This window comes from Camelina sativa, chromosome 17 (genome assembly GCF_000633955.1).
Source record: "Camelina sativa cultivar DH55 chromosome 17, Cs, whole genome shotgun sequence".
Classification (NCBI taxonomy): domain Eukaryota; kingdom Viridiplantae; phylum Streptophyta; class Magnoliopsida; order Brassicales; family Brassicaceae; genus Camelina; species Camelina sativa.
This window is the reverse complement of record NC_025701.1, coordinates 15,365,764-15,388,027: the sequence shown is the minus strand read 5'-3', so window position 1 is coordinate 15,388,027 and position 22,264 is coordinate 15,365,764. Positions and strand designations below refer to the sequence as shown.

General features: G+C 39.3%; 3 protein-coding genes across 6 annotated transcripts; all 3 read left to right on the top strand.

Moving 5' to 3' along the window:
• On the top strand, positions 1,089-10,593 carry LOC104757307 (probable LRR receptor-like serine/threonine-protein kinase At1g29720). 2 transcript variants are annotated; one of them, XM_010480037.2, is made up of 25 exons: positions 1,089-1,360; positions 1,482-1,668; positions 1,771-1,842; positions 4,539-4,610; positions 4,709-4,780; positions 4,854-4,925; positions 5,011-5,082; positions 5,400-5,471; positions 5,568-5,639; positions 5,713-5,775; positions 5,867-5,938; positions 7,007-7,066; positions 7,166-7,234; positions 7,356-7,403; positions 7,498-7,536; positions 7,667-7,710; positions 7,801-8,192; positions 8,306-8,504; positions 8,607-8,627; positions 8,732-8,863; positions 8,949-9,067; positions 9,176-9,386; positions 9,484-9,715; positions 9,803-9,953; positions 10,044-10,593. In XM_010480037.2, exons 1-25 carry the CDS (start codon positions 1,255-1,257, stop codon positions 10,416-10,418), a joined length of 3,024 nt encoding a protein of 1,007 aa, XP_010478339.1. In that variant the 5' UTR covers positions 1,089-1,254; the 3' UTR covers positions 10,419-10,593. The 2 variants fall into 2 exon arrangements, with proteins under 2 accessions (XP_010478339.1, XP_010478338.1); XM_010480036.2 differs by having other exon boundaries at positions 7,495-7,536.
• LOC104757309 lies at positions 13,526-15,958 on the top strand. Of its 3 annotated transcripts, none has more exons than XR_002036160.1 (3): positions 13,526-13,681; positions 13,798-13,975; positions 14,075-14,350. XR_002036160.1 is itself a non-coding variant. In XM_010480038.2 (3 exons), exon 3 carries the CDS (start codon positions 15,108-15,110, stop codon positions 15,780-15,782), a length of 675 nt encoding a protein of 224 aa, XP_010478340.1. In that variant the 5' UTR covers positions 13,526-13,681; positions 13,798-13,975; positions 14,395-15,107; the 3' UTR covers positions 15,783-15,958. The 3 variants fall into 3 exon arrangements, 2 of the variants coding, with proteins under 2 accessions (XP_010478340.1, XP_010478341.1); XM_010480038.2 differs by lacking the exon at positions 14,075-14,350 and adding an exon at positions 14,395-15,958; XM_010480039.2 differs by lacking the exon at positions 14,075-14,350 and adding an exon at positions 14,359-15,958.
• LOC104759516 lies at positions 15,932-17,494 on the top strand. The gene has a single exon (XM_010482428.1). The coding sequence runs from the start codon at positions 15,932-15,934 to the stop codon at positions 17,492-17,494; it is 1,563 nt and encodes a 520-aa protein (XP_010480730.1).

Here is a 22,264-nt window from a genome sequence, read left to right as displayed (position 1 = left end):
AAAAACGCACTTCATTTTGTAACATGTCTAATAACCAGCGGTTCATGAAATCCGCATCCACTGGATAACATATATATTTATATAATAATAAATCTGTATATTTATTTAAACATAAACACACAAAATAATATTCAGAAATATTATACACAATTTCTCTTTCATACCATTTAAAGAAAAAAAAAATCATTTTTCTCATTTTTCTTTTAGTAGCCATTACTATTTAAAGTTTTTTTTCTAGTTAACTTTTTTTTTTTTTTTTGTCAACCATTGGGCCACAACTGGCCGACCTATTAGCTAAATTCCTACATTCGTAGGAACCGGGACTCGATCCCGGATGTGATGGTGCCTTCTACAAATGGACTTACCTCCTGCCACTGTACTAAAGTCACTTCACTTTTTCTAGTTAACTTTTTTATAAAACTTATTATTATTACATAAGAGTTTATGAATTTAAATGTGTAATTATGTAATTTAGTTATGTTTTAGCAATTTTAAAAAATATTTGATTTTAAATGTTACATTACTTATTTAGAAATTATATGATGTTTTCATAATTTTTATCCAACAAGAAAAAATTTATAACATGTAATCCAAACTTTTATTTTTTACAAGTCATATATTTTATAGTGTACTGCAAATATTTTTTCACCAATCAAACATCATTCCATACCGTTTATTTTGCATTAACCGCACTTGTCCCGCAAATATATTTATCCCGCATGAACCGTAGTCGAACCATACCGCACTGTCAAATCATTTGTCCCACACAACCAAATTCGCTGTTACCATTCGGACCCTAGAATTCCTTCACTGTTGGAGTTGTTCTTTATGATTAGATTTAGTAAGATATTAGTTTATCAAATGAAAATTTTCAAAAGTTTCAGTATAAGATTTTAGTAAACCTGGCACTTGAGCTCAATATCCAGAAAATCAGGAGACATAAAGTGATAAAACATCAAATCACTCATATTTATCTAAAAAGAAACATCAATTATTCATGAAACTCTCTGTTCACCCTCCCCTACAACTTGACGTCAACAGTTATTTTCGCCAATATATACAGTATATATATCTTTACTATCTATGTCTAGTCACGGACGACCCAAGCAAACCACACAAAAAAAAAAATATCAACAACATTTTCTTCATGCATGTTATATAAGTAACTTTTCTATCGCTATATTACTAACATTGTGATTAACCAGCAAGCACATACACAAACAAAGAATCACTATATACATAATTTCTATCGATATGTGGATCATTTTCCTGAGTTTTCTTCTGTTCTTCACCATCATCACAAGTTCTCTTACATATATAACAACATCGGCCTCTTTGCCAGCTCTTGATCTAGATGAATGTATGAGAAGAATCACCCATTTTGGAAAATTCTTACAAAACACAGACATAATAATCCGTATATAGATTTTTATATACAACCTCCATGTTTTATGTTTTACTATTAATATATATTAATGCAGTGAATGCGCTAAAGGAGATAGCTACTACACTTGGAATCACCAGACGATTGAACCTAAGCAATGGATACCCTTGTCCTAAAGGAAAACTGATGACCATACCAGAAATTGAGTCTGTTTCGGGGATGGTCAACACCATTGTTTGTGATTGTAGCTTCAACAAAAACGCCACATGTCATATTACAGAATTGTGAGTATTATAATTCTTCTGTATTCTCTTCGTTTGATCTTTTTCTTTTTATCTCATATTAATTTTCATATACTTTTTTGCTGCATTATTAAACAAATACAGAACTCTCAAAACTATGAGTCTTCGTGGGAAACTTCCGCCTCAGTTGGTCAAGCTTCAATATCTCCGGTCAATGTAAGTTTGGATTTATATGATTAATGGATGTTTTCCTATTTGCAAGACATATTTATATATTAGGAGAAAATTGATTTTCCTAAAAAATATAGGGAACCTAAATTTTAATGGTTTTAGTCAATTTTCAAAAAAAAAAATATGAAATCTATACATGACTTGATTTTTGATTAATTTGGGAAAAAATCATAAATAACAGGAAAAAAGTTTTGTTCCAAATATATCATATCATCTTTAAAGTTCTAAACATAGCATCATGTTTTAAGTTTAAAGTTTTGATATTAAACATTAAACGCTAAACAATAAACTCTATTTCTTAAAATTTATACCCTATATGTAGATAGTCAACTCAAATCTAAATATATATTTCTAAAAAATAATGTAATTGTGTCAATTAATGCTATTTTTGAAAGCTAGGAACAGGTATATGTTATAACTTATAACTAGGTAACAACCCGCACTATATGCGGTATCAAATAATTATTAAATATTTTTACTATAATTTTTGTTTACAAAATCTATAATATTTATCAGTAGTTGTAATCTAAAATTCGATTGTGTAGCATATATATTAAAAATATATATAATTTTTTTGTATAATAATTAAAATTTAACCCATGAGAATTATTATAATATCAATCTTATATTATCATATTATATCATATGAACAAAGAGTTCTTAAAATTCATTTTAATGATTTTATGAAAATGTAATTAAAGGATGTAATTAATTTAAAAAGAGAATATAAGAATTTAATTTTGGGTTTTAATTATATTTTTGGAAAACGGATGTAAATATTATTAAAAGCTAATGACAAATAAATGAAATAGTGTCTGGAGCTCTGTGAGGGTGACACGTCAGTATTTTGTATGAGAGTACTTCTCTATTAATATATAGGAGACTAGGTAACAACCCGCACTATGTGCGGTATCCAATAATTATTAAATTTTTTTTACTATAATTTTTGTTTACAAAATCTATAATATTTATCAGTAGTTGTAATCTAAAATTCGATTGTGTAGCATATATATATTAAAAATATATATAATTTTTTTTGTATAATAATCAAAATTTAACCAATGAGAATTATTATAATATCAATCTTATATTATCATATTATATCATATGAACAAAGAGTTCTTAAAATTCATTTTAAAGATTTTATGAAACTGTAATTAAAGGATGTAAGTAAGTTAAAAAGAGAATATAAGAATTTAATTTTGGGTTTTAATTATATTTTTGGAAAACGGATGTAAATATTATTAAAAACTAATGACAAATAAATGAAATAGTGTCTGGAGCTCTGTGAGTGCGACACGTCAGCATTTTGTGTGAGAATGCTTCTCTATTACTCCCTCTGTATCATAATAGATGATGTTTTAGGATTTTTACATAAATCAAGAAAAACATTTATTATTTAACAATAAGTGTATTATTATTTTCTAATAATATATTTTTATAATTATTAACCAATAATATTTCATCAAACTCTTAAATTTTCATTTAATGATTCTTGAACTTTGCAATTTCTTAGCATTAATTGATAAAAGTATATAGAAAATCATCTATTCCGATACAAAATAAAATCCTACAACATCATCTATTCTGATACAGAGGGAGTAATATATAGGAGATATCATATGAACAAAGAGTTCTTAAAATTCATTTTAAAGATTTTATGAAAATGTAATTAAATGATGTAATTAAGTTAAAAAGAGAATATAAGAATTTAATTTTGGGTTTTAATTATATTTTTGGAAAACGGATGTAAATATTATTAAAAGCTAATGACAAATAAAGGAAATAGTGTCTGGAGCTATGTGAGTGCGATATGTCAGCATTTTGTGTGGGAATGCTTCTCTATTAATATATAGGAGATTGCTCATAAAACTTGTTTTAGTATTTGAGGGTATTTGTTTTTTTTTCCATTTTTAATCAAGCTTAGCATAGACAAGTTTTTTACGTTAGCTTTTTTACTTAACAGGTTTCTTCTAGTTTGTATAATTATGAATAAATTATGCCTTACAAAAAGCTTTATTTTTAAAGTAAAGCAACCGATTACCAGTAAGTTGTGACTTTAGGTGACTTCAAGGTTGACAGTCTGAAATTTTGTCTAAGAGTTTACATTTAAAGTACAAAAACGTGCAAAACAAAATAAAAAATTACAGTTAAAACGATACTACTTGTTTAAAAAACGTATGAATATACGTATATTCATACATGCTGTAAGAGTTTTTGTCAGCAGTTTTGATTTTATTTTATTTAAAAAACATTATAATTTAATATTCAATCTTCATGAAAATAATAAACATATATGAAATATATTTAGATATATATTCCAAATATCTGATATTATTAAATTTATTTATATATTCATTAAAATTTCGTATAAAACAATCACAATTTATACCTTCATGAATTTGATAATCAATTTTTAAACGGGTGATTCATAATTAACTACCAAAAATCTTTGAATAGATTTTAAAACTAATCGACCAAAAAAAGCTCCACAATTTCGCTTATAAGTTAAATAGTTACACTTTTGGAGAAAATAAATCAAAACAATCGACTATACCAATATTTTAGGCTTATAAATACTCACAATACTTTACTCCAAATATAAATGGAGAGATCAACAGAACTGTGATCAACGAGAGTGATGGGCAAATATTCTAGCTCGTTTTTGTTCTTGTTTGCAGATGCTTGACCCGAAACTACCTTTCGGGTACAATCCCGATGGAGTGGGGTTCAATGCCACACCTTACGAAAATGTTAGCTCCTTCTCTCTTCTTTCTTCCCGATGTTTCTTTATCTTCATGTTTTGCATGCCTGTACGTATTTTGATTTTGATTTTTTTTTTTTCTCCCAGCTCGCTCGCCGCTAATCAGTTGTCTGGAAAGTTACCACCTGAGTTGCAAAATCTCAAGAATCTGACGTTTTTGTACGTCTCTAATAGTTCCTCATCTGTATGGTGCCTTTTAATTACATCTAACGCATTAAAGTAAAAATTTCAGAGCGGTTGAAGCCAACAATTTCTCTGGTACGATTCCTGATGAGCTTGGTAATTTGACCAAACTAATAACATTGTAAGATACCCTATGCATCTTAACCATCTTAACCATCTTAACCAAGCTACAGTTTTGATCCTTTTTGTGAAACCGTGTTTTGCAGGGAACTTGCGTCCAATCAATTTACTGGAAGCCTTCCTACCTCTTTCGCTAAACTAGTCAACCTTGAGAAATTGTAAGTTGAATTCCTCTATACTTAGCTATGAAAGATTTCAAAAGGCTTGCGTTTTTAACTGGAAATGCTCTTCTTTAATTAGACTTGACACTTGAAGATGATTAACACATGAATACATGTTGATTAGGAATTTTGCTTTGAGAGTGTTCCTCACTTTAGGTATTCATGGTTTGCTTCTTTGTAGTGTGAATTGATTTGACACTTGCGAAAGGCTTACTTAAGGATGTGAAGAGATAGTCCAGAAAACATATTATACAAGTCTAAGAAAATAAGTTTAACAAAGCTCTAAATTAGTTTTGTTTGTTTTCATTATGCAGTAAGATATTTGACAATAACTTTACTGGCACCATCCCAGAATATATCGGCAACTGGTCTCGGCTTCAAAGGCTGTAAGATTGTCCATCATCACTATTTCTAATTAGTCTCTCAATTATATAGTTTGTCTTTCTGTGTCATTCTAACTTGTTGTCGGTTATGACTTACAGAGATATATACGCAAGTGGACTGAAAGGACCTATTCCTGATGCAGTGGCCCGCCTAGAAAATCTTACTCAACTGTAATGAACTATTTTCAATATAGATTACCAAAACGAAAATTGAAACTAGACTGACATTCCGAGCAATATGCAGGAGCATTAGTGATACGACTGGGATAAACTCGTTTCCAAAACTACCTAACAAACTCATAAATCTGTATGTATTTACCTATGAAGCTTTATGTGTCTCGTCTTGAGGCTTGATTTCATCTGAGCGAGGATGTTAAACTTAAACTCCTCCGTTACAGGATTTTGAGGAATGTGAATTTGTCTGGTTCAATTCCTCCTTACATATGGAATTTGACAACTCTACGGATTCTGTAAGTTTCTTGATTACATTAATTTGAAACATATCAAAACTAGCTTCTTTTTTTGTATTAAAAAAAAATTAGCTTGTTAAAGTTTACTTGCGGAATATTGCGTAGTAGGACTAAGTGTGTATAGTGTACATTTTATTTCGGTGAGAAGTGTGTATAGTGTACTGTGTAGTGTGCACATAAAACATTGGTTTGGGCCCCTATTTTATGAGTTTAGTACTTTTTGTATGTGGCATCGATAGAGAAAGATAACTTGTTGTTAGAGATAGGCAAGTATGAGAAAAATATATTTATGAATGTTTGCAAAAACTATAAATAAGCAAATTCATTTATTATTATTATATACAGTAAAACCCCTATAAATTAATAAACACTATAAATTAATAAATTTTGCTGATCCCAAGTCGGGCGAGTGTAAAAGTTAACAATATTTGATAAGATAATAAGTTTTTTGAAATCTTCATGGTCTCAATAATATCAGAAATTAATAATCATGTAAATTATATATATATATATATATATACTGATATAATAGTGTATGTTTCTCCTAAAGCTCATTTCTATAAAACAATTGTAATGTTGTATTTTCAAACTATAATGATATCTCTAAAACATTCTATAACATGTCATACAGATAATTTAATTTAAAAGTTTTAATTTTTAGATATGCATCATTTACAATTTGATAATTTGATAGATTATTAAAATAAGAGAATTGATATTATTATTCATAGATTAGAATTTATGTATGTCATGTGTATAAGTCAATTTGTCTATAGTATTTGTAATTTATTGTCAATAATGATTTCTAGATATTACAAGTTCAGTTCTTAAACCATAAAATTTATAACATCCGAAAGTTTAATCTTATTTTGCTATAGTTGTTTCAATTCATAATTTTAAAAAATTTAAATAATTAAAAATATATCTATAAATTAATAATTATTAATTTACACTATAAAATAATAATTATTAATTTATAGATAAATTAATATCATTATAAATTAATAAAATGTTTTGGTCTCAACATTATTAATTTATAGAGATTTTACTGTACATGGTTTGCTGCAGTGATTTATCGTTTAACAAATTGACTGGTGAAATTCAACTACAAAAGGTTCCAAAAAAGACGTAAGTGCTATAATCTTTGTCTTTGGAAGCCTTTTAATGTGAACACGTACAACAGAACTACTCTGTATAATTTATTTACCGTTTAACATGTTCTTTTAGCTATTTGACTGGCAATTTGCTTTCTGGAAACATTGAATCTGGTGCTTTGAGCAACAGCAAATCTTATATGTACGTTTCAGGCCTTAACTTGTTTTGTATGTATGGCTTGATAATTTTTCTGCCATGCATGCATGTCAACTAATATATCTTCGGGCTTGTCGGTTTTTCTATGTTTGGTGAATATTCACAGCGATCTCTCTTATAACAATTTCTCATGGTCGTCTAACTGCCAGGAGAGGTACGTACGTGCATGAAATTATGGTAGAAGTGATAGTTCTGTTTTCTATATATTTATTTGTTGATGCTCTCACTTTCTGTTGAATGATCAGTAGCATTAACAAATACCGAAGCTCATATTTGAAGAACAATTTGTAAGTACACTCTTCTTCTCTAATTTGCTACAATAACAAATCAAGCTTAACAGCATCTTACTTTCATATATGGCAATAATTAAATAGTATTTTTGAGATGCCTAATTATTTTGATCGCCTTGTCATACAGAACTGGGATTCTTCCATGCGCGGCTCCAATCCAATGCAACAAATGTAAGTTTGTACTGAGCCGTTCTGATTTATATCTCTTTAACATGCATTATTTTTAACTACTGATGGTAATACTTGTTATATGGATTGTAGATCAGCGATCACTGCATATAAATTGTGGTGGAGAAAATGTAACTATCACAAACTCCTTTGGTAAAACAACTTATCAAACTGATAACAGTCGTCAAACCACCTCTGCATCAAATCAGCACTTCGGAAACTGGGGAGTCAGTAACACAGGTGACTTTACGGATGATGGAAGTGATGATGATGTATACTCCATTTCAAATACTTCAACACTATCTGGAAATTATCCTCATGATCTTTATAAGACTGCACGTCGATCTGCTCTCTCTCTCGTTTATTATGCGTTTTGCTTGGAAAATGGAGCCTACGATGTGAAACTCCATTTTATGGAGCTTCAGTTTTTAAACAAAGAACTATACACTCATGTCGGTAGGCGCATATTTGATGTCTATGTTCAGGTAAAACACAAACATATACTGAATATATAATTTCACTTTTTGTAATCATATTTGAAAATGATTAAGGTGCATGGAATTGGAAATTTATTATTTTATATTATCTCACTTGTTAGGATGAATTGGTTTTGAAAGACTTTAACATCAAAGAGGAGGCTAACTATACTCTGAAGCCTGTTGTGAAAAGTATGAATGTCAACGTGACGGATCATATTTTAGAGATTCGGTTTTATTGGGCAGGGAAAGGGACAACCCTCATTCCTGGAAGAGGAAATTATGGTCCCCTTATCTCTGCAATTTCCATGTGTCATCACAGTAAGTAGCCTTCTCCTCAGCTCGTCAGACTTCAGTTTACTTAACAATCTCAATTCTCTGCTTCAGTGACCTTACTGTAGTATTCATCATCTAAAATTTCAGGTCTGGAGCCGCGTTGTGGAGGTCCAAAAACAAAACAAAAAAAATACTTAAAAAAAAAATCTTTCTATAATTGATAAAAAAAAAAAAAAAACATATTTACACTTATGTTGTGTCTCATTTTGCAGCGGAGAAAATAAAACATCCCAAGAATTACCTCCTAATTATGGGGGTTTCGGGTGCCTTGGTAGCAATTCTCTTGGCGTTAGGAATATATGCCAGGAGAAGATGGATTAAACACAATAAAAAAAGAGAAAGAGGTATATATGAAACCATTTCTTATACAAGACCGAGGGTTCGTTTTAGCATTAGTAATGTTTTTCGGTTGTGAACGTGATCACACAGATCTGAGAGCCGAGAGTCTACAAACGGTATGCTTTACGTGGAGGCAACTGCAAGCTGCAACAAACAATTTTGATGAAGCCAACAAACTTGGAGAAGGAGGTTTCGGATCCGTATTCAAAGTAGGCTAAATGATCACATACCAAGTTCTTCTCAAAGCGTAGGCACGTACGTGAGAGAATGTGGCATTAGTAGGTAGGTTACTGATATGAGAAACTTATATATTTCAGGGAGAACTGTCGGATGGAACTATGATAGCAGTCAAGCAACTTTCTTCTAAGTCATGCCAAGGAAACCGCGAATTTGTGAATGAGATAGGAATGATCTCAGGTCTGAATCATCCAAACCTTGTCAAGCTTTATGGTTGCTGTGTCGACAAGGATCAATTGCTGCTCGTGTATGAGTACATGGAAAATAACTCTCTTGCTCTTGCCTTGTTTGGTAATTTAAAGTCATGCATGTTTCTCATTACATGTTTAATTCAAGCGTCAATGTTATTATATGTAATTTCACTTTGGTTAACATCCATTAATTCCAGGAAAGGGTTCCTCGAAACTGGACTGGAAAGCAAGACAAAAAATCTGTGTTGGAATCGCAAGAGGTCTTGCATTCCTCCACGAAGGATCGACGATGAGGATGGTTCACCGTGACATAAAAACAACTAATGTGCTTCTAGACGCTGACCTTAATGCAAAGATATCTGATTTTGGGTTGGCTAGGCTCCATGAATCAGAAGACCGTCACATTAGCACCAAAATTGCAGGAACCATGTAAGTATATATTGAAGTAGAACGTAAAGTCTAAAACCGCATCATGGCTAAAGAAATATCACATTCTTAATTTCTCTAATGCTGCAGCGGATATATGGCTCTTGAATATGCATTATGGGGTCAACTGACAGAGAAAGCAGACGTGTACAGCTTCGGTGTTGTGGCAATAGAAATTGTTAGTGGAAAAAATAATGCGAAACAGAAGGGAAGTGTTGATCACGTCTCGCTTATTAATTGGGTAACAATTGAGCTTTTCTTTCACTTTAGGCCATTATGTATATATGTTTCCATAAGTTAACTTCAATCCCTTTGTTATATCAAATCACAGGCACTGACGCTGCAACAGACAGGGGATATAATGGAGATCATAGATTCAAAGCTCGAAGGTGAGTTCAACAGCGATGAAGTCGTAAGAATGGTCAAAGTTGCTCTCATTTGCACAAACTCATCTCCTTCCTTGAGGCCAGCAATGCCAGAGGCTGTTAAAATGCTCCAGGGAGAGATCGAAATACCACAGGTTATGTCAGATCCTGGTTTATATGGAGATAACTGGAACATGTCAAAGCTGAGCGACTTTGATACACATGGTAGCTCGAGCACGTCTGGTCTGACCGACCAAACAACAACAACAATAAAATCCTCTGTTTCTGATCTCTACCCATTATACCCACAATCCGTGATCCAAACTCCAACCGTAGAATAACCATCCTCGTCTCTGTAAAATCAAAAGCTGTGCACGTTACCTTTTTTCTTACTGTATTACTTTATGAGAGGCTCTTGTGAGGTTATATTCCTAAAGTTATAGTTATATCACTGAAGTTGTCTTAAACTTTACTATATGCTAAATTAATGTACATCCAAAAGCACATGTATGTATCTATCATAAATGTTTGTCAAACTCAAATCAAATATTTTTATGAAAGTCTCTTTGTTCTCACTTTGGTTGAACATTTCTTCCGAACTCATTTCCATTGATTGGATTGACTCGGATGACATAAAATGGACATTAATTGGATTAACTATATGAATATGGTCCCAAATCTAGAGTTTATTTTTTACATAAGTGACCCTGCAGAAACAAATTTCTTCATTAAACTATATATATCATTTTTTCTAAACATTTTTCTATAGAAAAAAATAAAAGTTCGAGTAGGGAAACGATCAGTTACAGTTAGAGTTAGGCATGTCAATTAGGGCCAAAGCCCGCGGGCTGGCCCGGCCCGGCCCTGAAAAATAGTGGGCTCGGGCTTAAGTATATATGTCCAGAAAAAATCGGGCTTTTCGGGCTCAGCTCGTTTGGGCTATAGGGTTTTCCGGGCTTAGCCCGACCGGACTCGGGCCAGCCCAAAAAGCCCTCTAACAAAAATATTTGTACTTTTTTGTTAACATTTTTGTTTGATTGCAATATTTGATTAATAATTTATTGTAATTAAAGTTTTAAACTTTAATCCTAGTTTTTATATGTACTTAATAACCATATTTAATACTTTAAAAATGTTTATCTATGATATTTTATATGAATTATATATTAGTTTATTTGGTTAAAGTATCAAAATTTTGTTTAGTCTTAAATTTTTTATATTAAATTAAGTTGGTTGTAATGAATATAGATGAGTTATTAAATTTTTGATTGATTTTTTTTATAGTGCACTTTGAAACACTGTTTTTAAAGCTTATAAGTTTGAATTTTTTATCGGTAAGATAAGCCCGAAAAGCCCTGTAGCCCTGTTAGGGCCGGGCTCGGGCTTTGAAATATAGGCTCGGAAATATTTCGGGCCGGGCCGGACCGGGCTCAAACATATGCGGGCTTTACGGGATTCGGGCCGGGCCGGGCCGGGCCAGCCCGATTGACACCCCTAGTTAGAGTGAAGGAGGTAGAGAGAATGATCAAGGTTTCACGAAGTTGTAAAGATGCTTGAAGGAGAGACTAAGATAGAACTTGTATTATCAAATCCTAGAGTGTACTGGTAATGACTTGCATTTCAAGCCATCGTCTTTGTCTTATGATTATGTTGTGCTGAATAAGATCAAGATCGGATGCGATCATACTAGCACTAATGCACCGGATCCCATCAGAACTCCGCAGTTAAGCGTGCTTGGGCGAGAGTAGTACTAGGATGGGTGACCTCCCGGGAAGTCCTCGTGTTGCATCCCTCCCTAAAATTTGTTCAAAAAAAAAAATAAAAAAAAATAAGATCAAGATTAAAGGGACCGAAACCTCTGATACAACAATGTTAGAAAAAAAAGATAGTAGAACAGAGATCTCTGATACTTCCAAAAAAAAAAAAACAGAGAACAATATATAATACTTTTTTGAATGCTATTTTATTGTCTGATTTTTCTCAGATGATTAGGAATGAAAGAGACTACATGATTATATGATATTGAAAGTAAAATGTAATTGCACCCATTAATCATTATATCTTACAATTAAAACAAAAATTGAAACTCTCAAATTGATTAGAAATGAATGAGACTATGTGATGATTATATAGAAAATATAATGTAACTGCAATTAAAAGTTAAAACAGAAATTAAAACCTCCAAATTGATTAGAGATGAATGAGATTACGTGATTATATAGAAAATAAAATGTAACTACAATTGAAACCCCCAAATTGATTAGAAAATAAAAACCGACAAATACTTAAACTTTAGATCGCATTTCAACAAGTGCATCATCAACACATCCGTAACCAGAAACATCTCCATTATTACATTGCGCGAGCTAACATCAGAATGAGAAACCAGAGCAACTATGAATTGGTGAACTAACAACCTCTGCTTGACTGCTTCTGATTTATCACATAGTTTCGCCAACCTTAAAATTCCGACAGAATCCATAGCATAAACCCTTATTCCCACCCCTCGCACAAGGTTTCACTTTTTTCCTAAAATAAGTCCCCGTCTCCCCGACATGAATGAGTAGTAAGGACAAGCATGTCGGAAGTTGTGAAGATGTTTGAAGGTGAAACTGAGATAGAGTCGCCCATTTTAGACTGTTTACACTGCTGACTTGTCGTTTAAGCCATCATCTTTTCTTCTCACTATGACGTGTCGATTACGTTATCCTCTGAACTTCGTTATGATCTATGTCCACGCATTCCTGAATCCATTGTTTTCACTGGAAAATAGGTAAAAAATCTTTGATATTCTCTACACGAGGGAGTCTAAGACTCTTAAGGCTATCGCTGTGGTCTAATTAAAGTGTAGAATCTCATATCGCTGCGAACGTGTGATACTTGGAAAGGGTTTCATTTTGTCTTATAATTAACACGGATAAAGCAAATTGAGATCCAAAAATTCCCTTATAGTTCTAACAAAGTCGACTTTGAATCTTCACCGCGTTTACTTTGAATCTTCGTCCTGGGAACACACTTTAAATGCTTTCTTCTTTTATTTTTTTTGGACATCACTTTAATAAATGCTTTATCTTTGTAGTGCTGTATAAGATGGGGTAATGTGTACGTAGTGATGTGAATAGGTTGGGGACATCATGTGAATGCATGTGATTATGTGTTTACCATTTGCTTTTCGACGTAGATTTAAAATTAATTTGGAAAGTAACACATACAAAACAAGAAACATCAATATCATTCCTCGTTTTCAAAAAAGAAACATCAATTATTTATGAACATCACTATTCACTCCTATCTACTCGACATTAACATTTCTTTTCGACTTTTCGTCAATATATATCTCTACTCTCTCTAGTCACCGACCCATGAGGTCCCTAGCTAATAAATAATTGATGTTATATAAGTAACTGTTTTTTGGCTTGTTGATGATAACTTTTTCATTAACTAATAAACAAATACACATACAAAAAAATCAGTACTAATATATACAGTTTCTACCGAGATATGTCGATCGCCTTCTCAAGTTTTCTTCTGTTCTTCACCATCATCACAAGTTCCCTCACAAATATAACAGTGGCCTCTTCGCAAGCTCTTCCTCCAGATGAATGTATAAGAAGAATCGTCATTTTGGAAAATTCTTACAAAACATAGTCAAAATTCATAATCAGTATATATAAATAATTTGTATATACAATCGATTTATTTGTTGTTATATTAATGTAGTGAATGCTCTAAAGGAGATAGCTATTACACTTGGAATCACGAGACGGTTGAACCTAAGCAATGGATACCCTTGTTCTAAAGGAAAACTGATGACCATACCAGAATTTGAGTTTGTTCCGGAGATGAAAAACACCATTGTTTGTGATTGTAACAACGCCACATGTCATATTACAGAAATGTGAGTATTATTCTTTATTCTTTTCTTCGTTTAGCCTTTCTTCTCTTCTATCTTAATATACTTTTTTCTGCATAATTAAAAAAAAATTTATAAAAACAGAGATCTTGTAGAAACTGAGGTTTCTCACAATAAATTTGTTTAGAGGGGAAACAAATTCGATAACAATCTCTTGAAGGATTTAGATCAAAGTAAGCAAGAAAAGAGGAAATGAAATCTCTTGAGAAACAAGTTAGGTTTTGCTCAAGAACAAAGAAGAATTTAGGGTTTTGTATTAATGATTCGATGATCTTACAATGAGAGGATTGCCCTCTATTTATAGGTATTCAAAGATCTACTGAATATATTCGAGGATATACTGAATATATTAACTTTCCTAATTACAGGCGAACTGATTAGGAAAGTCCTTCCTTTCTTGCTAGGTCAGCCGCAGGGCGAGTTGAAGTGCCGGTTTGTCACCTCGTCCATGGGCTTCTCGGTGTTACTGGGCCTTCAGAGACAAAGTCCAAACCTAGGTCGAGCTCTCGGTTTAGATAACCGGTTCCTTTAACGGGTTTATATCGGTATGTTGGGGGTGCTAATTCCCGCACCAACAATTAGTCCCCCCTCAGTTCGGTACATTCAGAAGTTAATTCGAATGACCGAACTTTAAGAGAGAATATTCGATTTGATCCGTAAAGAGATCCGAATCTAAACACTCCGGAATCCTGCTGACCTGTTGGTGCGGGAATTAGCACCCCCAACATACCGATCTAAACCCGTTAAAGGAACCAGTTCGCCTGTAATTAGGAAAGTTAATATATTCAGTATATCCTCGAATATATTAAGTAGATCTTTGAATACCTATAAATAGAGGGCAATCCTCTCATTGTAAGATCATCGAATCATTAATACAAAACCTTAAATTCTTCTTTGTTCTTGAGCAAAACCTAACTTGTTTCTCAAGAGATTTCATTTCTTCTTTTCTTGCTTACTTTGATCTAAATCCTTCAAGAGATTGTTATTGAATTTGTTTCCCTTCTAAACAAATTCATTGTGAGAAACCTCAGTTTCTACAATTGGCGCTAGAAGGAGGGTACCTAAGTTCTACAAAACACTTCTCTTCTAGATCTCATCAAAAGCAAGAGCCAACACCATGTCTTCAACCCTCAACAACGGTGCCAACGGAACTGCCCCACGACAAAACGACCCAACCAGCCGAGAGACCAACTCTCAGGACGTCGCCGCGGATCCACCTGCCGCCGCACCCACCACGCGCGTCTACGTGCGGACGGGTATTCGCCGAACTTCGGCCAACCCAGCAGATGAGTCCGCGGCACTTGCCGACGGGGTGGAGGAAGTTGAGATACCCCGCCAGGGGGATCAGGAGGCCGACGAGGTGCCACCAGTCAATGGAACCGTCGATGGACTGAGGTCGCCTGCGCAAGTCGCCCAACCATCCCAGTTCGTCACAATGGACGACCTCCGTCACGTGTTCGGAACGGTATCCAGGGACCTCTTCCAGGCTATCTCCGCAACAAATCAACGGCTGGATGCGATGGGTCACAGCGCACCCCCGCCACGTCAACAGAACGAGGCACCGTCACAGGAGGTTCGGAGGAACGATCCTCTAAACTGCCGCCTGTTCAACGACCCGTCGTCTTCGACTTTCCGATTCCCGAACCAGCCCGTACCATCCGTACTAGCATCAGGGACGCAGCCTCAGCTAGGCAGTCCTCCCAGAGAAATCCGGCCACACCTTCCTGCCCCGAGCTGGAGGAAATGGACCTCAGGATCAAAGCTATGGGGTCCCTCCTCCACCGAGCTGTAAGCTCGGCACCTGAGATCGACAGAATGTTCGAGGCCACGCAGCGATCTCCATTCACCCAGCGCATCTTGAGAACATATGTCCCGAACGTAAAGATAAGGGTTCCAACTTACGATGGAACGAAGGATCCAATGCAGCACTTGACCTCGTTCATGGCTACTATCGCAAAAGCTAGGTTCACCGAGGAGCAGAAGGACGCTGGCCAGTGCCAACTGTTCGTCGACAGTTTGATCGAGAACGCTCTAATATGGTTTTCCCATATCCCTCCGGGCACTATCGACTGTTTCGAACAACTGTCAACAGCCTTCCTGCGAAATTATCGGGTGTTCATAGAACGCAACGCTTCCAGCGCCGAACTATGGGAAATAGTCCAAGAGCCCGACGAACCCCTGCGAAAGTACCTCACCCGATTCAAGGAAAAATACGCCACCATAACGGTCGCTGAGGACGTCGCAATCGCTGCTTTCAAGAAAGGACTCATTCCCGGATCCCGACTGCACGTAGATCTCAATATCAGGGAAGCCACTGACCTGGACGAAGCCCTTCACCGAGGATCTCGCTTCGCTTATGTGGAGGAAGACGAGGAGAAGCGAGCTAACAAGCTCCCTCCTCCTCGCCCGGCCGTGGCCAAAGAAAAAAATCGGGATACCTATCAGGAACCTCGGAAGCATCACGACCAGAGGGACCCCAAGCGCGGAGTAGTCAACGCGATATCCGAGGACGAAGGACAGAACACCACTTCTCCCGATGCACAAGAGGAGCTGTACTGCGATTTTCATATGTTCGGCGGCCATTCAACAGCCGAGTGTAAGCACCTGTCCAACTATTTATACGAGAAGTACCTGTACGGTGAAATCAAAGCTGTCTACCAACCAAAAGTTTCTCGCGGCGGCCGCGGTGGCAGAGGTCGAGGAGGAAGGTTCGGGCGATCCAACCCCGGCCGAGGTCAGAAGGGCGCCAACCAATCCAACAACGCACCAGATACTCCGCAACAGCCACCCCCCACCGAGCAGCAGGCATCGCTAACAGGGACAGTGGAAGTCCCCCAGACACCGTCCAAGCGTCAAAAAGGACAGCAAAGCGATCAAGCGACACCTCGGGGTCGTATATCTATGATCATCGGCCAGACCGATGAATGCCCGGACTCTGCACGAGCCCTGAAAAAGCGAGCGCGTCAGGTCTTTAACGTCCAAGCGATTTCCAAAGACGAAGCGCTGAGCTCGGACCCCATCGCGTTCACCGCGGAAGACGCCAAGGGGATCCACCACCCTCATAACGACCCCCTAGTGGTGGAAGTCAGAATGGGCGAATTTGACGTAGAACGCGTCTTAGTGGATACTGGTAGCACGGTTAACGTCCTGTTCTCGCAAACACTGGAGAAAATGGGCGTCACGCTAGAACAAATCAAACCAGGGGGGAGAAGGCTGACCGGGTACGACGGCGTCGCCAAAACATCGATGGGCGACGTGAAACTACAAGTCCAAGCCGGTGGCATAGCACGTAAGACCAAGTTCGTGGTCATAGACGCCCCACCAATCTACAACGCCATCTTGGGTTCACCTTGGATCTACTCTATGCAAGCAGTTCCTTCCACCTACCATCTTTGCCTGAAATTCCCAATGGCTGCAGGAATTTACACGTTGTATGGCGACCAGAAGATGGCTAGGACCTGCTCCGTCCTCAAGAAAAAGCAAAGACGGAAGGACGACGCATAGCAATTACAGGGTGAGGATCACACAGTGGATCCTCACAAACCAGAGCGAGATCGGCTGAAGACCACAGGATGCCGGATCGTACAAGTCAACATCGACGAAGTAGACCCCTCCCGGACTGTCGGAATCGGGGCTGAGCTCGATGAAAGATTCGAGACCGAGCTGGTGGCATTTCTGAAATCGCGATCCTCGACGTTCGCCTGGTCCACTAAAGATATGGTAGGCATCGATCCGTCGGTCACATGCCATAAACTGAATATCGATCCCACCTTCAAACCAGTTCGGCAGAAACGGCAACGTCTCGGTGCCGATCGAGCGAAAGCGGTGCAGGACNGAAGTCGAGCGACTCCTGAAAGCCGATCAGATAATGGAAGTACAGTACCCCGACTGGCTGGCCAATCCGGTGGTGGTCAAGAAAAAGAACGGCAAATGGCGAGTCTGCGTTGACTTCACCGACCTCAATAAGGCATATCCCAAGGACTGCTTCCTGTTGCCTCATATCGACCGGCTCGTGGAGGCCACGGCAGGCAACCAACTCCTCTCGTTCATGGACGCGTTCTCCGGATATAACCAGATCGCAATGAACCCAGCCGATCGCGAGAAAACCGCATTCATCACGGATAGAGGAACCTATTGCTACAAGGTGATGCCATTCGGTCTGAAAAACGCAGGGGCGACCTACCAACGCCTGGTCAACACAATGTTCGCCGACCTGTTAGGGAAAACGATGGAAGTCTACATTGACGACATGCTGGTAAAATCCCTTATAGCAGACCAACACGTTCAGCACCTCACCGAGTGCTTCGACATTCTAGACCGATTCCAGATGAAGTTAAATCCCACCAAGTGCACTTTCGGGGTTACCTCGGGGGAATTCTTGGGATATATCATCACAGAACGCGGAATAGAGGCGAACCCGAAACAGATCGAAGCGGTGCTGGGACTCCCATCACCAACCAACAAACGAGAGGTACAGCACTTAACAGGTCGAGTTGCCGCGCTAAACCGTTTCATTGCCCGATCAACAGACAAGTGTCTCCCATTTTATCAACTCCTCCGGGGCAATAAAGACTTTCATTGGGACGACGCCTGTGAGGCTGCCTTCGGACAGCTCAAGCAGTACCTGACCAATCAGCCGGTGCTCGTAAAGCCTGAGGAGGTAGAAACACTATACCTCTACATCTCCGTCTCCAGCTCGGCGGTAAGCGGAGTGCTAGTCCGGGATGACCGCGGTGATCAGCGACCAATATTTTACACAAGCAAGGCTCTCAACGACGCGGAAACACGCTATCCAACCTTGGAGAAACTCGCTCTCGCCTTGATCGTCGCCGATTGGAAGCTACGACCTTACTTCCAATCGCACTCCATTGTCGTGTTAACCGAGCTAAGCGAGTACGATATCGAATATCGTTCCCGCCCGAGCTTGAAGTCACAAGTCCTAGCGGACTTTATCACCGAGCTATCTCCTGACCTCGAAGAGACCGTACCAAAGGAAGAACCCTGGACTTTGTTTACCGACGGCTCCTCTTCCAACCAAGGATCTGGCATCGGAATTATACTCCGATCTCCAACAGGTGAAGTCCTCGAGCAAGCTATAAAACTCGGCTTCAAGGCATCGAATAACGAGTCTGAGTACGAAGCCGTCCTCGCTGGACTGCGACTAGCTCAAGGTTTGGGAGTAACTAGCATCCGAGTGTTCTCCGACTCCCAGCTAGTGGTTAGCCAGTTTAATGGGGAGTACGGTGCTAAAAACGGGCGCATGGAGGCATATCGCCAGTTACTCCGGACTCTCTCTGCACAGTTCGCCTCGTTCGAGTTAATCAAAGTCCCGAGGAGCGAAAATGCGTCAGCAGACGCTCTCGCCGCCCTGGCAAATTGTTCCGACCCAAGTCTACGACGGACGATCCCGATCGAATGTATTGAGGCTCCTAGCATCGACCACTCCGAAATGGCATACGCCATCAGTAACGCCGCGGACCCAATGGAAGTCGACCCACCCATTCAGGAGCCCGTGGAAGTGATACAACCACCAGACGATTGGCAGCTCGAAATAAAGAAATACATCAAGGATGGCAAGGTCCCAGAGGATCGCTGGCAAGCTCGCCGTCTAAAGGCTCGGTGCGCGCACTACGCCATGATGGGGGGCAGCCTCTTCCGACGCAGTTCGTCCGGAATCCTTCTCACCTGCATCGATCGGGAAGAAGCAGAACGGATAATGATGGAGGTCCACGAAGGTGATGGCGGAAACCACTCTGGAGGGCGCGCACTCGCACTGAAAATCAAGAAGGATCGTCACTATTGGCCAACCATGATCGCCGATTGTGAGACATTTTCGGCGAAATGCGAGCCTTGCCAACGCCACGGACAGATGAAACATGTANAGAGGATCGCTGGCAAGCTCGCCGTCTAAAGGCTCGGTGCGCGCACTACGCCATGATGGGGGGCAGCCTCTTCCGACGCAGTTCGTACGGAATCCTTCTCACCTGCGTCGATCGGGAAGAAGCAGAACGGATAATGATGGAGGTCCACGAAGGTGATGGCGGAAACCACTCCGGAGGGCGCGCACTCGCACTGAAAATCAAGAAGGATGGTCACTACTGGCCAACCATGGTCGCCGATTGTGAGACATTTTCGGCGAAATGCGAGCCTTGCCAACGCCACGGACAGATGAAACATGTACCTCCCGAGCTGCTAAACACTGTTACTGCGCCGTACCCCTTTATGCATTGGGCGATGGATCTCGTCGGCCCACTACCCCCATCGAGGTCAAAGAAGTTCCTCTTGGTCCTGACCGATTATTTCACCAAATGGGTGGAAGCAGAGTCATTCAACAAGATACAGTCGCTGGACGTCACCAACTTCATCTGGAAAAACATTATCTGTCGCCATGGGCTCCCTTACGAAATCGTCACCGACAACGGGACACAGTTCACCTCAATGATCACCAGACGCTTCTTAGGCAAATGGGGGATACGCTTGAGCACTTCGACCCCTCGATATCCTCAGGGAAACGGCCAAGCCGAGGCGACCAACAAAACCATCATTGACGGGCTGAAAAAGCGTCTCGGACTCAAGAAAGGAGCGTGGGCAGATCAACTCGACGGCGTGCTTTGGTCCTACCGGACTACCCCTCGCAGAGCCACGGGGCTATCCCCATTTGCGTTAGCATACGGCATCGAAGCTCTGGCTCCAGCCGAGGCAGGAGTGCCTACATTGCGCCGCGCTATGCTGGTCAACGACAGCATGATGCTAGATAACATTGACTTCGCCGAGGAACTGCGCGATCAAGCTCTCGTCCGTATCCAAAATTACCAAAATGCCGCATCCAAATACTATAACAAAACCGTTCGCCAGCGCAGGTTTAACAAGGGCGACCTGGTATTACGTGAAGTGTACGAGAATACAAAGGAGATCAATGCTGGCAAGCTCGGCGCTCGCTGGGAAGGACCGTATCTCATCTCCAAAGTAGTTCGCCCAGGAGTGTACGAGCTCCTGACCATGGAGGACAAGCAAATCAAAAATTCTTGGAATGCGGCTCACCTCAAACGTTACTATTATTAGACCATTTGCTTAAAAATTCGGTTGTGAGAGTATGTACACTGCGAACTACGACTGGCTTGATCCCGGATCTCGGGTACGTAGGCAGCCCTCGGTTTCTTTCACGAAATTTCGAGGGCACAGCTAGAAAAATAGTAAGATTCCTTTTTTCCTAAAAGAACTTATTATTCCATTTCATTTCTGCCATTTCGCCACATACAAAGAGTGTTCGACATCGGCATATCGCCTAAGAAAGATAAAGCATAAAACAAGAAGAAGGAACTACAAGCAATAAAAAGGGGACGGTCTAATGCTGCGGTAGGTCTCTAGTCTCGGGAAGCAGATGTGAAGTATGACCTCCCTCCTGTGATCTCAACCTCCTCGGCGATTCACAGGCGCAGAGCTCGAAAGGTCAGACTCCAACGGCTCCTCGACAGCTACACCTTCCAGATATGCTCGCCAGTGTTGACACTCCCGCCTTAGCCCTTCTTGCCGACCCGCGGGCATTTCTGCCCCCCTGTCCGCCATTTCCTCCAGGAACGCGCATGGACCCTCCACGGTGTGACTCTCCCGAAAATAACGATCCGTGGCCTCCAAGTGGAGGATGTACTGGCGTAACCTCTCTATTCAGTCCCTGTAGATCGGAATTTCCGCAACATGCAGATTCTCCGATTCGCCCAGCGGCTCGTAATCGCCCTCCGGCAGGTCGGGTAACAAGGTCCTGACGACCTCCCCCTCACATCGATCACGATCAGTGAGTAGCCGGGTCATGCGCCAGCTCGCCAGGTAGAAGCCTCCGGCGATGAGCTCGTCGAGAACCGCGATGGTTCCTTCCAAACGGCAGAGCTGGCAGACGAGATCGCGTTTCAGACGAAACGCCTTGATATACGAACTCATCCGCTGACAACGAGCTCGGTAGACGCGAATCTCCCTTTGCAAAGGATCCTCCTCAGTCCCCACGGCGAGTTCGTGGGATGGAGGCGAAATCGCCTCTTCTATGGGAAGGGCAATATTCGAAGCTTCCGGGTCGAATCCACTGACCCCGGCAGCAGTCAGCTCTCGAGCTCGCCTTAACCATGCAGATCGTTGATCTTTCTGAAGTTTGGATGGGGGATGCTCAGCAAACCTTCTCTTCCCCTGTTTATAGGGGGGAAAGGGGGAGATAAATGCTGCGCCCCGAAAATCTCGCACCAATCAAATCGTGGGAAGATGCGCGCTGCGTCCCGAGACTCTCCC